Genomic DNA, 14,793 nt, shown 5'->3' with positions numbered 1-14,793 from the left:
CATTCCAATTTTTCCAATTGTCCCCAAACTGTCCTTTTCTCCCTGCCTTAGATCCAGACCAGGATGGTCATTATTCTAGTTTGCTAATGCTGCCAGAATGCAAAACACCAGAAATGGATTGGCTTTTATAAAAGGGGGTTTATTTGGTTACACAGTTACAGTCTTAAGGCCATAAAGTGTCTGTTCTAGTTTGCTAACGCTGCTGGAATGCAAAACACCAGAGATGGATTGGCTTTTATAAAGGGGGTTTACTTGGTTACAAAGTTACAGTCCTAAGGCCACAAAGTGTCCAACGTAAGTCATCAACAATTGGGTACCTTCATTGGAGGATGGCCAATGGCGTCTGGAAAACCTCTGTTAGCTGGGAAGGCCTGTGGCTGGCATCTGCTCCAAGTTCTGGTTTCAAAATGTCTTTCTCCCAGGACGTTCCTCTCTAGGCTGCAGCTCCTCAAAAATGTCACTCTCAGTTGCTCTTGGGGTGTTTGTCTTCTCTTAGCTTCTCTGGAGCAAGAGTCTGCTTTTGACGGCTGTCTTCAAACTGTCACTCATCTGCAGCTCCTCTCTCACTTCCTGTGCATTCTTCAAAGTGTCCCTCTTGGCTGTAGCAGCTTGCTCCTTCTGTCTGAGCTTATATAGTGCTCCAGTGAACCAATTCAGGTCCCACCTGAATGGGCAGGGCCACACCTCCATCAAAATTATCTCATCAGAGTCATCAGCCACAGTTGGGTGGGTCGCATTTCCATGGAAACACTCAAGGGACTCCAATCCAATCAGCACCAAAACATCTGCCCCACAAGATTGCATCAAAGAACATGGCTTTTTCTGGCGGACATAATACATTCAAACCAGCACAGTCATCATGTCCATTTTGTAGATGGGAAAATGGGGACATGGAGAGGGGTGGTAGCCTGCCCAGGGCCCCCATGTGCAGCCAGGCAGTCAGGCCCCATAGCCTGCACCTTACGGAGAGGGTCTGGGATGTACAGTGTGTCTCGGGGGAGGCAGGCCCTTCCCCCAGGCCTCAGTTTCCCCATCCGTAAAACAGATGGCCTCCAGGCTCCCTCTCCAGGCTGAGGCTCTCTGATTTCATCATCTGGCCAGGTGACCGGGGCCTCAGCCAGCTTTCCAGGCCTTGCAAGGGAGACCACCTGTGGGCTGCACCCAATGCAGCCACCCCTGGCTTCCCCCAAGGGTGGGCAGCCTCCCTGATGGAAAGTTCTAGGTTTTGGCAGGCGTGTCAGGACTCTCCTTTTGGAGGTGTGGGAAAAGAAAGGCTTGCTGCTTCCCTAAGGCCCCATAGGGACAAGGCAAGGCCAGGACACAACGAAGAGGCGGTGGCTAAAACATCCTGAGTCTTAGGGACTGGGCCAAGGGGAGTAGATTGGAAGTCTCAGGGGGCAAGGAGCATGGGGCAGGAGGGGAGGGGTGAGGCAAGTCCCCCCCACCTCTCCCTGAGACCTGAGACTTGGGGCTCCCTCCTTGCTCAGTTGGCAGGTGCTGGGCAGCAAAGAAGCTTAACTAGTTCATGTGCACTAAGCCTCTAATTGCCCTTGACACACCTCTGTATCATCTTACCTTCTGGCTAAACTGGGAGCAGCTTTGGGCCAAGTCAAAAATACACTTGTCCCCCACGGGGAAGCTGCCACCCATGGAGTTGGGGGGGCAGGTGCAACCTGAGGTGCATCATCAGATATTAACTCCTTAGAGAATCATAATGAGGCATAATCCTAAGGGAACAGTGATCTTGGACATGGCATTTCCCTGTCTCCAAGCCTCAGTTTCCCCATCTGCAAGATGAGGGGTGGAGCTACATGCTCTCTGACACATGGAACTTGGAACTGTCCTGCGGATGTTTGCAATCACACACATGCAAGTGGCATTTAAAATCTTTCATCAGTTTCCTTTTTTTCTGATTATACAATACATACAGGCTCACTTTGGAAAATTCAGATGATACAGAAAATTTGGGGTTGAGAGGCAGGAAAACAGCCACCTACCACCTCCGTGCCCAAGGTGAGCAGGTGAAGTGGGTGGTGAGGAGGATGGAGCAGGCTGGGGGTGGCAAGGCAGGGGTCTGGCCCCCAAGCAGCCCTGCCCATCCTGTACCCACTGGGTCCCCAGGTCCCGAACGGGCACATGGTGGTATCTGTTCTGTGACTCTGTTGACCTGCTTCATCTTCCAGGGAAGGTTGGAGGATGGGGCTTCTTCAGGTGCCCTCATCTCCCAGGCATCGTTTTTGAGCCTGCAGGTGGTGGCTTGATGCCACCAGGGGTGACTCTCCCATCTCACTCAGCCTGCCTCTCCTGAAAGCCAAAAGCATGAAGCACGAGATGCTGGTGCAGTCTGCAGCCAGGCAGGACACAGCCAGAGCAGGTGTGAGAACCTGGGCTCCGGCAGGGACTTCCTGCCCCATTCTGAACCAGGTGGGGCTCAGGGCAAGGGCCGTCACCCTGCCACATCACCTTTGCTCGACAGAGAAGGGGGCCGAGGCTCATTCATGGCTAGGAGGATTAGCCAAGGTGGTGCATACGGACAGCTCGGCAGCCTGGCAGTAGCTGAGCTGTCACTGGCTCCTGCCTTTGCAACTCTGATCCCTGCAGGTGTGAGGCTGCTCATTCCATGGGGTAGAAAGGTGTACTGGTGGTGTGTGTGTGTGGGACTGAGCCCCAGCATCCTGACAAGTCTTGGAGGTCACAGGCAGAATTCTTCTGCAGCAGAAGCGGGTAGTGAGTGCCCTGTCCCTCCAGGTAAACCAACACGAACCATGTCAACTTCATCACCTAGCAGAGCCAGGTTTTCCATATGGAGAATACATTCCTGGGAAAATGAACACACTCCTGGGAAAATGATTCCCCCCCCAAAAATCCAGCTCATTGGAAGTAAAGCTCGAGTGACTTTTTTGAAGAAGAAGACTGCAGGAAATTTTATTTCAAAAACCATAAAAGGGTAAAAGTAAGACCAATTTGAAAAATATTCAAATATTAGTGCCATGGTATTTGACATATATCAAATATATTATACACACACACACACACACACACACATATAGGCAAGTTGAGTGACTCTTTAAAATTGCCTTTAATTTTAAAAGGTAATAAAAGAGACAACTCCTCTGAGGCCCCCATGCTTCCCTGACTTATCATTTCTCAATGGAACTTTCTAAAGTTTGCCCACTATGCAAGGTTTTCATCATGAAACATTTCACTTTTTCATGGTGAGTGGAAGCTAAAATCAAGAATATTTTAAAAGAAAAAAACATTAGCTCTACAATTATATTCCAGTTTGATGGAAACCCACCAAGTCAAGCACACACACACTCCCCAAGTCTTATTCCTCAGATCACCAGGGAAATCACTAAGGAGGGCTTCCTGGGGGAGGAGCCACCTCAGGGAAGCCCTGGGAAAAGAGGAGAGCCCCGCACCCCCTTATCCACCCTCCACCCCCCCAGGCCAAACCCTCACTATTCCCTAGAAAACACGGGCGGCACAGGCATTGAACCCATTTTACAGGGCTGAATACCGAGACCCAGAAAACCAGCTGCTCCAGTCCCTTCTCAGCCAGGCGCTTCTGGCTCATCCCAGATGTAAACTGAGATGGGGGCAGGGGGCAGAGCACCCGAGGCTCACAGCTGAAGGAGGGCCTTTAGGTCGGTCAACACAGACTGGCTCCACCTGGCTTCCCCGGCAGTCTCTGCACTGGTTCTGGCCAGGGCAGGGCAACAGGGTGGGCTTCCTGGAGGATGTCAAGTCCTGAAGGGTAAGGAGATCCCCAGCCTGGCGCTGCTCCCACTCTGGCCGAGACAAGTCCCCCGGGGATACCGACTTGCCCGGCCTCCTCCAAATCTAAGGGCTGTCCTGACCTTCGAAATGTGGCAGAACCAGGACACACATGGTAATTGTGAGATACCGAAGTCTGAAGGAGAAACAAGATATCGTCAGATTAAACCAATTCTGACCTGGGAAAGGGGGAGGGACCCTCAAGTATTGTATTGAACACCAGCTTTTAAGGAGCTGGGAAAGCAGAGGCGGGAGGAGGTACCCCCTGCTGGGAGCCGCCCCCTCTCTTCCCCCCAGGCTCTCCTCGCCCCAGCCACCCTGGGCACGTGACTGCCCCCCCAGGCTACCCAACAGGTTCCCGCCACAGGGCCCTTGCGCTTACTGCTTCCGCTGCTGCAAGGGTCTCCCCCAGCTCAGCGAGAGTGTGTGGGGCCGCCACGGATCGCAGCTGGGGAGCCCGTCCCCGGACTGTCTCCAGCCCTCCATGGACGGGGGTCTGCAGCTGGGCCGGGTCAGGAGAGGCTGGGGGCGGGGCAGAGGGAGAGGCTCCTGAGGCAGCGGGAGGTAGGGTGCAAGCGGAGGTGGGTGGGAATGGGAACCCCGGCCCGGCCGCCAGACCTCGCGGGGGTCCCAAACCTGCCTCCACCACCGGTGACCCTGGGCACGTCCCCTCCCTGAGGACGTGCAACAACAACTTTTGTGGGGACAAAGCGAGGGCAAGAGGACCCGGGCCAGGAAGGTTTTTTGCTGTTTGCCCCCTGGTACTTGCAGAATCGCGCACCCCGCGAACTCAGCCCCGGTTCCAACACTCAATTCATGAAACAACCTGGAAAATCAGACTTAACACAGGAAGGCCTTGCAGGTGGGGAGCGCAGGGGAAGGTGTGGGAGCCGAGGGCAGCGCCCGGGCAGAACCCCTGGGGCGAGACTTCCTGCCTCCGCGGGCCTTTAGCTCCTGGGGGTTCGGCCTCCCCTCGGGCCTGCCCCGCCCCCACCGCCCACGCAGGGAGGGCGTGCCCGGGGGGCGTGTTCCGTCCCGTCCCCGCCCCGCCGCCCCGGCACCCCACGCCCGCAGTCCCCGCCGGGCGCCCCAGAGAGCGCAGGGATGCGCCGGGCTGGCGCGCACCCCCGGGGCAAGGCGAAGCCCGTGGGGCGGGCGGCGAGCGTCACGTCTCCTCCGGGCAACCGCACAGGTGAGGGGCTGAAGAGCACTGCGGGGCAATCCAGCCGAGGGATTGGGGGTTTGGGGATTTGGGGGGAGGCGGGGCCCCACCCCGGACCCTCCTCCCCGCCAGTCGGATCCGCGCCGCGCGCGCATTCCCGGGGTGGGCGTTTCGCCGTGCGCCCTGGAGAGGGGCTCCTTCCGCTCCCCTCCTTCCGCGTCCCTCCTGGGGGGAGCGCCCCGGGGGGAAACTGAGGCCGCCGCACCCTCGCCGCGGGCCCCGCTTCCTGCGCGGAGCGTCCCGCCTCCGCGTCGCGGGGAAGTGCCACCCTCGATGGGGAAATCGGAACTAGATTTCCTCACCTGGACCGGCCGCTCGTGTGGAGGAAGCCGCGGGCTACCGCTCTGCTCCGCGGCCGCGCCCGAGGTACTCGGCTTGGGTCACTTTTCAAGGCCCCTTGGCAGCTGCGACGGGCGGTGTTCACCCAGTCCCCCTTTACGGATGGGGAAACTGAGTCCAGGGCAGGGGGAGACCCACTAACCGGGCCGGAGCTGGCTCCCTCTCACAGATGGGGAAAGTGAGGCCCAGAGAAGTCAAGGCACTGCCCGGAGGTGCACAGCCCAGCGGTGCAGAGTGGAGACTTGGTTTTATTTGGTTAGTCTCCACCAGGCTGCCTGGACGCCCAGAGTCTCCAGTTTGTCGGGAGCACTTTGCTGTGCACGTTTGGGTGCAGGACACTGCCTGGGGACACGTGTTCCTGCGTCCCTTTAACAAGCACGGCAGCCTTGGGAGGCAGATTTTCTTAGCTGGGGTTTCCTGACCCAAGACTGGGCCCCTGTGAGAGGGGGCAAAGGTTGGTCTGATCATAGGCGCACCTGCAACTCGGCGAGAAGAGGGCTTCCAAGTCCTTGCCATGCAGCCCCTGCAGTCACCCTCACCTGCCCGTCCCAGGTGTGCACCTGAGGTTGAGTCTGGCTGCAGCCCCCCCCTGCTGGGGCCCCGGGGGTGCGCCCCATGCTTCCCCCATTGGACTTGGGGGTTGGAATCCTGCCTCTGACCTTGAGGGAGTCACCCCACCCCCGTGCCTCAGTTTCCCCATGTGCAAAGCAGAGGTACCTGCACCCAGGCTTGTGGACAGGACTGGGGAGAGCCCGAGGGTGAGAGGGAGCTGGTGCACCCCCTCTTGCGGCATTGTTCTGCTGCCAGCAGTCTCAGTCTCTCCAGCTGTGAAATGGGCACGACTACCTCCTCCTGTGGGCATGGGAAGTGAAGGAAGGAACTGGTTGAGGGTCCTTCAGGGACAGTGGGTGTGTCTGTAAAATGGGTCCATTACCACCTGCCCTTCCCGGACAGGCTCAGTGGGCATTGCGAGGGTCCAGAGGGGCTGGCCAAAAAAATCCAGACAGGCTCAGTGGGCATTGCGAGGGTCCAGAGGGGCTGGCCATGGAGGGAGGCTGGCACGGAGCACCAGTCTGTAAATGTTGGTGGAATGAATAACTGTGTGTGTGGGGGGGGGGCTGTGTGGGCGGCTGGCTGTGGGGTCTGGTGGGTCCGATCCCATCCTGGACTCAGGGCTGCCCTCCCACGGCCCTAGGTCCTGGGAGCCGCTGGCCTTGTACCCGGGCCTGCCTCAGCACTCCCTTTTTGGAGAGATTGTTCTGGAACATGGCACCCCCAAGGAGGAGGAACATAGGGTTCAGGCATCTGGGGGAGACCACACTGGTATGCCTGGAAGAGACCTTGGAGGACTGGGGACCCTGGACAGATGGCTACAGGGCGTTCTCTCTGCAGCTTGGCCACACAGCTGAGCTGCACCCATTTTACAGAGGAGAGACTGAGGCCCCTTGCCAAATGGGCCCCCCTTGAGGGCCGGGCTGTGGCTTCCAGCCAGGGTGTTGGCAGAGCTGGTAGATGAAAGAAGCACAGCTCCCTGGAGCCATGATTTTATTCCCCAGAGATTTAGGGGCGGGCTGTGGGGGTGTGGGTGGGGGTGGAGTGGGATTTGGAATTAGCCCGCTTCTATGCAAGAGGAGAATAATGTTCCACAGGTGTGAGGCTGACCTGCCACCTGGGAGACCCAGATGTGGCCCAAGGCATGCAGAGACTTAAAGTCCATGCACACACCATCCATGGGAAGTCTGGCTCAGAGAGGGCAAGCGACTTGCCTGAGGAGGCACAGCAAGTTCACCCTGGGGGCATGATGTGAGACAGGCTGTGACCTTCCACATGGAGGCCTGGGACCACACACTCTCCCCATAGAAGGGGCTCGGGGGTCCTGCGCTCTGCAGTTTGAGCACCTCCTGTTCGCATATGCCATTTACTTACATTCTCCAGGAAATCCCTTGTGAGTGTCCTGTTGGCATTTGGGGAAATGAGGCCCTGAGTGGAGGCAACTTTTCCAGGTTACAGCGAGTCACTGGCGGGTGGGCAAGGCTGGCCTGTTACTCTGTCCCGCAGCTGCAGCCAGCCTGCAGCGGACAAGGTCAGGTTTTGGGGGCTAAGAGAGCGAAGACGGAAGGGTCCAGCCTGTGGTCCGAGGTTCTAGATAAAAAAGTAACAAACAAGGAGTGTTTTCAGATGCCGGCCGGCCCCATGGGTTCTGGGAGGAAGGGGCCCCCACTCAGGTCAGGCTGGGTGCCCCCATTTGCTCTGTGCCCCCCTCTTTCAGACTGGGCCTCCTCTGTAGGAGGCAGGGAGGGGATACAGGCCTTCTCCTAGGCTGGTGCCCAGTCCCTGCCATGCCCCATGCAAGGGTGGGAGGTGCACATGTGTGGCTCCCCACCCCACCACTGTCCTCCGAGCTGGATGAGGGTCAGCCTCCCCTTCCTCTTATTTTTCTCTTGTTTGCATCAAATCCATTCAACTTATTTATTCTGTCGGTTTTCTTCTCTTTTAAGATTTATTTGCACCTAGTACAACAAAGGGGCAAGGGGTGTATGGTACAAATTGAGCCCAGAGGTAGTGGTTAGTGCTTCCCTGGGGAGGGGCCTTTGCCAGCAGAGCAGTGGCTGGAGGTGGGCGATGCAGCATGGGGGGGGTGGGGAGAAAGGGGGGCTGCATGGCGAGGGAGGGTCAGGGCTGGGTTCCAAGATCTAGGCATCAGGAGGTGAGCGTGGGGCTTGGGGAGGGTGTGGTGGTCCCCAGCGGGGCTCCTTTGTCTCTGAGGAGGCTTTTCCCTGGGGGGCTGGTGCATTCACAGTGCAGAGGGGATTGGGGGTGTCCTCAAGGATGGCTGGGCGAGGGGGAGGCCAGAAGGTCCCTAGCTGGGGCTGGGCCTGGGAAGCTGCATCCTGTGGCAGAGGGGAAGGACTTGACTTGGGCACCAGGCATGAGGAGAGCCTGCTGGGGAGGGGTGGGCATGGGTCTGGGGGTGGGGGTGGGGTAAGTGGAGGCCGTGAGGGCTGGGCATGAGTCATAGTGGAATCAGGGAGGGGCGGGTGGGGGTCTCCAGGCTGGGTGGAGTGCGGAGGGCAGTCTGCCTTGTGCAGTGTTTAGAGACAGGGTTCCATCCCTGCAGGACCAAGGTGACTCCTGGGAACCCCCCTGGGAGGTGGGTTCAGTTAGGACCCCCTCACAGTCAGAAACTTGGGGTCCTCGGGGTGTGAAGTTAATGCCCCCTGCCCCCACCCCAGGCAGTGCTTAAGATCCTCCCGGGACCCGCTGGGGTGGTTGAGGTGGAGAGAGGTGAAGCACCTGGACTGAGGCTTGCACCCTGAAACTGCTGATATCGGGGATCAGACCCCAGGAGCGCTCCAGGCCTCCTGGACCGGATCTGGGGGCGAGGAAGGGCCCAAGACTGCATTTTACAGCCCCCTGCTCATTCTGCTTTGAGACCTCACGGACAGTCTCCGAATCCTGTCTGCTGCCTGGCACCGGTGCCGAGTTTTCCTTCCAGAACCTTCTCTCTGTGTGCACTGTGCACATTTAATTATGAGAATCAGGTAGGGTTTTTTTTTTTTTTTGGTTGTTGTTATTTAATGAAACTTGCTCACAGGATGCTATAAATCACAAATGTTACATTGTTTCCAGAACTGAGTGAAATACATGTTTCACTTGCTTCCCAACACTTTACTTCCCTCATGTAATACAGTTTTAATGAAACTCACAGAAGGCTGTACATCACATATGTTACATAGTTTTCAGAGCTGAGTGAAATATGTTTCACTGGTTTCTAAACATTTTACTTAACACATATGACAGTTTTAATGAAATAGAGTGCCATAAATTATGTTACACAGCTTCAGAACTGAGTGAAGTACATTTTTTTTCTTTTTATTTTGAAATAATTTCAGACTTACAGGAAAGTTACAAAAATAATACAGAAAACCCCAATATAACCCCTACTCAGATGCCCAGATTTACCAACTTTTAACATTTTCTTGCATTTGTTATATTAATCTATCATCTATCTACATATTTGAACTGTATTTGCACACATCATGCTCCTTTACCATGTACATTTCCCAAGAACAAAGATATTCACTTATGTAACTACATGAAGTACAATCATCAAGTTCAAGAAATTTAACATGGATATAAAAGCTTACAGTCTATATTCCAATTTTTTCAGTTGTCCCAATAATGTCCTTTTGGGCATTTTCTCCTCCATTATTAGATTTAGTTCAGGATCATGTATTGCATTTAATCTTCATTTGCTTTATCCATTTAGTCTGTTTCTTTTTATAATTGTGTAACAGGTACCCACCATAGAATCTCACCTCCATCACTCACAAGCATACGACTAAGTGGCATTAATTACATTCACAGTTTTTTGCTATCATCATCATCATCCATTACTAGAACTTTCCATAATCCTAGACTCCTGACATCTCCCTCACATTAACTCCCCATTCTCCCTCCCTCTTCCCACCCCCCTGCAACCTATACTCTTATTTTCAGAACACTATGAATTTGCCTCTTCTAGTTGTTTCACATAAGTGGAATCATGATATTCTTTCTTTCTTTCTTTTTTTTTTTTGCTTTTTTGCCTGACTTCTTTCACTCCGCATGATGTCTTCAAGGTTCATCCATGTGGTTGCATGTATCAAAACTTCATTCCTTTTATGGATGAATAATATTCCATTGTATGTATATGTCACATTTTGTTTAGCCATTCATTGGTCAATGGACACTTGGTTTGTTTCCATCATTTTGCGATTGTGAATAGTGCCGCTATGAACGTCGGTGTGCAAATATCTGTTCATTGTAGTCCCTGCTTTCAATTCTTCTGGCTATATACTTAGTAGTGGGATTGCCAGGTCATAAGGTAATTCTATATTTAACTTTTGGAGGAACCTGCCAAACTGTCTTCCACAGCAGCTGCACTATTTTACATTCCCACCAGAAATGAACAAGTGTTCTTATTTCTCCAGATTCCTCTCCAACACTTATTTTCTTTTTTTTTTAAATACTGGCCATTCTAATGGTTGTGAAATAGTATCTCATTGTGGTTTTGATTTGCATTTCCCTAATAGCTAATGATGTTGAGTATCTTTTCATGTGCTTTTTGGCCATTTGTGTATCTTCTTTGTAGAAGTGTCTATTCAAGTCTTTTGCCCTTATTTAAATGGGCTGTTTGTCTTTTTTTGCTGACTCATAAGAGTTCTTTATAAATTCTGGCTATAAACCCTTATCAGACATGTGGTTTCCAAATCAAGGTCTGGAAGATATTTCTCTCTGTTTTCTTCAAAGAGTCTTATGGTTTTAGTTCCTATATTTAGGTCGTTGATCCATTATGGATTAATTTTTGTATATTGCGTGAGATCCGTTTTTGTTCTTTTGCTTGTCAATATCTGGTTGTCCTGGCACCATTTGTTGAAGAGATTGTTCTTTCCTCATTTAATGGACTTGGCACCTTTGTCAAAAAAATCAGTTGGTCAGAGATGCAAGGGTTTATTTCCAAACCCTCAATTCTATTCTGTTGGTCCATATGTCTGTCCTTGTGCTAGTACCACTCTGTTTTTATTGTTGTAGCTTTGTAGTAAGTTTTGAAATCAGGAAGAGTGAGTCCTTTAACTTTGTTTTCTTCTTCAAGGTGTTTTTGGCTATTTGGGTCTTCTTGCCCTTTCATATGAATTTGATGATTAGCTTTTCCATTTCTGCAAAGAAAGCTGTTGGAATTTTGATTGGGATCACGTTGAATCTGTAAGTCGCTTTGTACTGACCTCTTTGTGATATCAAGTCTTCCAAACCATGATTGGTCTTTAATTTCTTTCAGTAACGATTTGTAGTTTTCTATGTACAAGTCCTTTATATCCTTGGTTAAATTTATGCCTAGATATTTTATTCTTTTAGTTGCTATTGTAAATGGAATTGTTTTCTTGACTTCCCATTCAGATTGGTCATTGCTGGTGTATAGTGATTTTTGCGTGTTGATCTTGTACCCTGCCACTTTGCTGAATCCACTTATCAGCTCTAGTGGCTTTCTTGAAGATTCTTTGGGATTTTCTGTGGATAGATCATGTCTTCTGTGAATTGGGCTCATTTTGTGTCTTCCTTTCCAATTTGGATGCCTTTTATCTCTTTTCCTTGCCTAAAAGATTGAATAGCAGTGGTGACGTTGGGCATCCTTGTCTTGCACCTAATCTTAGGGGGAAAGCTTTCAGTCTTTCACCATTGAGTATGTTGTCAACTGTGAGTTTCTCATGTATGCCCTTTATCATGTTGAGGAGGTTCCCTTCTAATACTAGTGTTCCAGTTCGGTAATGCTGCCATGATGCAAAATACCAGAAATGCATTGGCTTTTATAATAGGGGTTTATTTGGTTATAAAGTTACAGTCTTAAGGCCATAAAGTGTCCAAGGTAAGACATCTACAATAGGGTACCTTCACTGGAGGATGGCCATTGGCATCCAGAAAACCTCTGTTAGCTGGGAAGGCACGTGGCTGGCATCTGCTTGCTCCCAGGTTGCATTTCAAAATGGCTTTCTCCAAAATGTCAGCGTCGGCCTCCAATGGCTGTCTTCAAAATGTGTCTCTCAGCTGCAGCTGCTCCAAGCTCCTTCTGTCTGAGCTCTTACAGTGTTCACGTAAACTAATCAAGACCCACCCTGAATGGGTGGGGCCACACCTCCATGGAAACATTCAATCAAGAGGTCACACCCCAATCAAAGGTGTCACTCACAGTTGGGTGGGTCACATCTCCATGGAAACAACCAAATCCCAATATCCCATGAGACTGGATTAAAAGATCATGGCTTTTTCTTGGGGGACAGAGTATATCCTAACTGGCACACCTAGTTTTCTGAAAAAGGGTTGTTTTTATTGGGCTCAAACTCTAAATGCTTCCGTTAACACACTGTAAATGCTTCCTCTTTTGACAGCATGACCTGGGCATCTGTAGAAGTCTGGGGTTGTGGTTGGGATTCCAGCATTTTATTTGGCTGTGTGCTCTTCTGCTTGACACACACCCCCACCCCCATTTTTATGCAGCTTGGGTGGGCATGACGGGCTCTGGAGCTCTCAGGCAGGGGCCCCTTCGGTCCTTTTAGATGCATGACATCTTGGGCTGTGGACAGGACTCTGCCATCCTGGGTGGGCAGGAAGAGGCTGTGGATATGGAAGGAGAACCCATTTGAAGGGCCTCACTGTGAAGTGAAACCACCCTGCAGCTGTGCTTTCAAGGGCAGGCGTCTTCATGCACAGCGAAACCCACGCTGGCGGGACATTGACAGGCAAGAGAAGACAGGATGTGGCTGGTGTGGCAGATGAAGCGTGAACTGAGACGTGGCCCCCGGTGACCTTGTTTTTTTCCAGAATACAGTGACGCCTCTCCCCACCCCAGCGTCCACACACACACACACAGGTTGGCAGGTGTCTCCTCTTTCTGGCTAGTAACAGGGGCTCCCCTTGCAGATTGGGTTGGGTTAGGGGCTTTAGGGTAGTCCCTTGAATCCTCACCCAACTGTTTATGATAGACCATATTGTCATCTCCATTTTATGTGGGAGGAAACAGAGGCCCAGAGAGGTCAAGTAACTAGCTGATATCACACAGCTCCATTTGGCACCCAAAGCTCGCTTTGCTGCCCCCAATTAGACAGATATCCACTTCTTCTCTTGGACACCTCCTTTCCCATCTGTAACATGCCAGGTTCAGGTTGGAGAGCTGTTCCGTTCCAGGTGATCCCAAACACACCCGTGCGGCACGGCACATACCATCAGCAACATATCTACTCTGGGTTCTGGGCCAGGAGGTGGTACGGAGGGCACGGGGGAGCCAGGGGACTCCCAGATGGTCAGTTACCTGCCGGCCTAGTGTACGAGATTGTCACTCAGCCTTTTATTGTAAATCTTTTCAGACCTACAGTGAAGTCAGAAGGATTTTATACCCTTATACCCACCAATCTGATTCCACCATGGGCATTTTCCTGTACCTGCTTTAGCACGTAGCACTCCATCTTGCCAGCCTTTATCCACCCGTCGGTGCATCTTATTTTTCTCATGAAGTTTTAGTTTTATTTAAATTTTTTTTTTCCAGATTTGCTTTTATTTTATTTTTAGAGCAGTTGTAGTTTTGCAGAAAAATTATGCAGAAAGTAGAGTTCCCCTATAAACCCCCTCCCACACACACACCTTTCCCTATTATTAATATTTTGCATTAGTGTGGCACTTTTGTAACAATTGATAAACCAATATTATTATTATTCTATGACTTGCTAAAGTCAGTAGTTTACATTAAGGTTGTCACTTTGCGGTATACAGTTCTGTGGATTTTTTTTTTTTAATTTTATTGTGGTCTCACATATACAACCTAGTATCATTTCCCCCTTTAATTGCTTGCAACTATACAATTCAGAGGTTTTTTTTTAAATGCAATTTTATTGCGATATATTCACATGACATACAATCTCAGAGATTAATTACTTTCACTGTGCTGTGCCACCATCCCTGCCATCATGGCCAGAACTTTCCCACTGCTTGCTCGTTTTAGGTTTCTAAAGGATGAATTCGACTTCGGCCATTCAGCCTTTCATTGGGCACATGCTTCACCGGAGCTGTGCAGACAGTGGTCAGTGGAGGACAAGTGTACCCCCTTGGCGATGCCCCTCCCAGGCTTGCAGCCACCTGCTCCAGGCTGATTTGTCTCCCCTCACACTCTTCCTCACCCTCCTGTCCCCGGCGACTGCTTGGCTGCTCCCAACCCCATCTGACACTCTTCCCACCGGGCATGGCCTCGTCTTTGTGGGGACCACGAGTCGAACACCCTGTTCTCTCTGCCCGGCGCTAAGCAGCCAGCCAGTTGGTGCATAATTGCAAGGTGTGATGCACGCGTCCTTGGAAACTCAGGGGCCATGGGAGAGGCTCCTGTCTCTGCAAAGATTGTCAGGGAAGAGAGCAGCCTCGATGCGGGTGCATCTGGTTCCTGGGTGAACTCAGGGTGCATTGGGGAAGCAGAATTGCCAGGCTTGGGGTTGGCCCCTCCTGGGGTCTGGACTGCCCCCAGAACTCTGGGAGTAGTGCATACGGTGGATCTGGGCCTCTGGGAGCTGGGTGGAGGGAGGGTGGGGGCAGGGGAGCAGGTGGAGAACAAGGAGACCAAAGTGGAGCAGCGACAAGAACAATGGGTAGAGCTGAGGGAGGATTTGGGACGTTCTGGAGGAAAAGCTAGTAGGATTTGGTGGCTGAGATGCAGTGGTAGGAGGGAGAGTGGAGCTTTCTGAAGAGAATCCCCATCCTGTTGGGCCAACATGGCTGCCCCACTAGGTGTCAGTGCTGGGCTCGATTAGTGATGTCTGCCACGGAATGGGAACTGGAAAAGGTGGAGTGTGTGGGCCACGTTTGTGAGTCCTGACTTATTCCAAGTTCCTTGCCTCACCGAAAGGAAAAGAGAAACCCAGGGTGAGAAAGGCTTGTCC

General features: G+C 51.9%; 1 protein-coding gene across 6 annotated transcripts in view; it reads left to right on the top strand.

Moving 5' to 3' along the window:
• Positions 1-4,824: 4,824 nt before the first annotated feature.
• Positions 4,825-14,793, top strand: part of LOC119504678 (caspase recruitment domain-containing protein 19-like) — a 69,194-nt gene continuing 59,225 nt past the window's right edge. For 2 of the 6 annotated variants that reach the window (XM_037797077.1, XM_037797076.1), the window contains exon 1: positions 4,825-4,969. In XM_037797077.1, coding sequence (XP_037653005.1) covers positions 4,882-4,969 — 88 coding nt within the window. In that variant the 5' untranslated portion in view covers positions 4,825-4,881. Of the gene's footprint in view, positions 4,970-8,571; positions 8,881-14,793 lie in introns of those variants that run through there. The other 4 variants (XM_037797079.1, XM_037797082.1, XM_037797078.1 and 1 more) reach the window with 4 other exon arrangements.

Source organism: Choloepus didactylus, chromosome 10 (genome assembly GCF_015220235.1).
Source record: "Choloepus didactylus isolate mChoDid1 chromosome 10, mChoDid1.pri, whole genome shotgun sequence".
NCBI classification, from domain to species: domain Eukaryota; kingdom Metazoa; phylum Chordata; class Mammalia; order Pilosa; family Megalonychidae; genus Choloepus; species Choloepus didactylus.
This window is presented reverse-complemented; position numbering and strand designations above follow the sequence as displayed.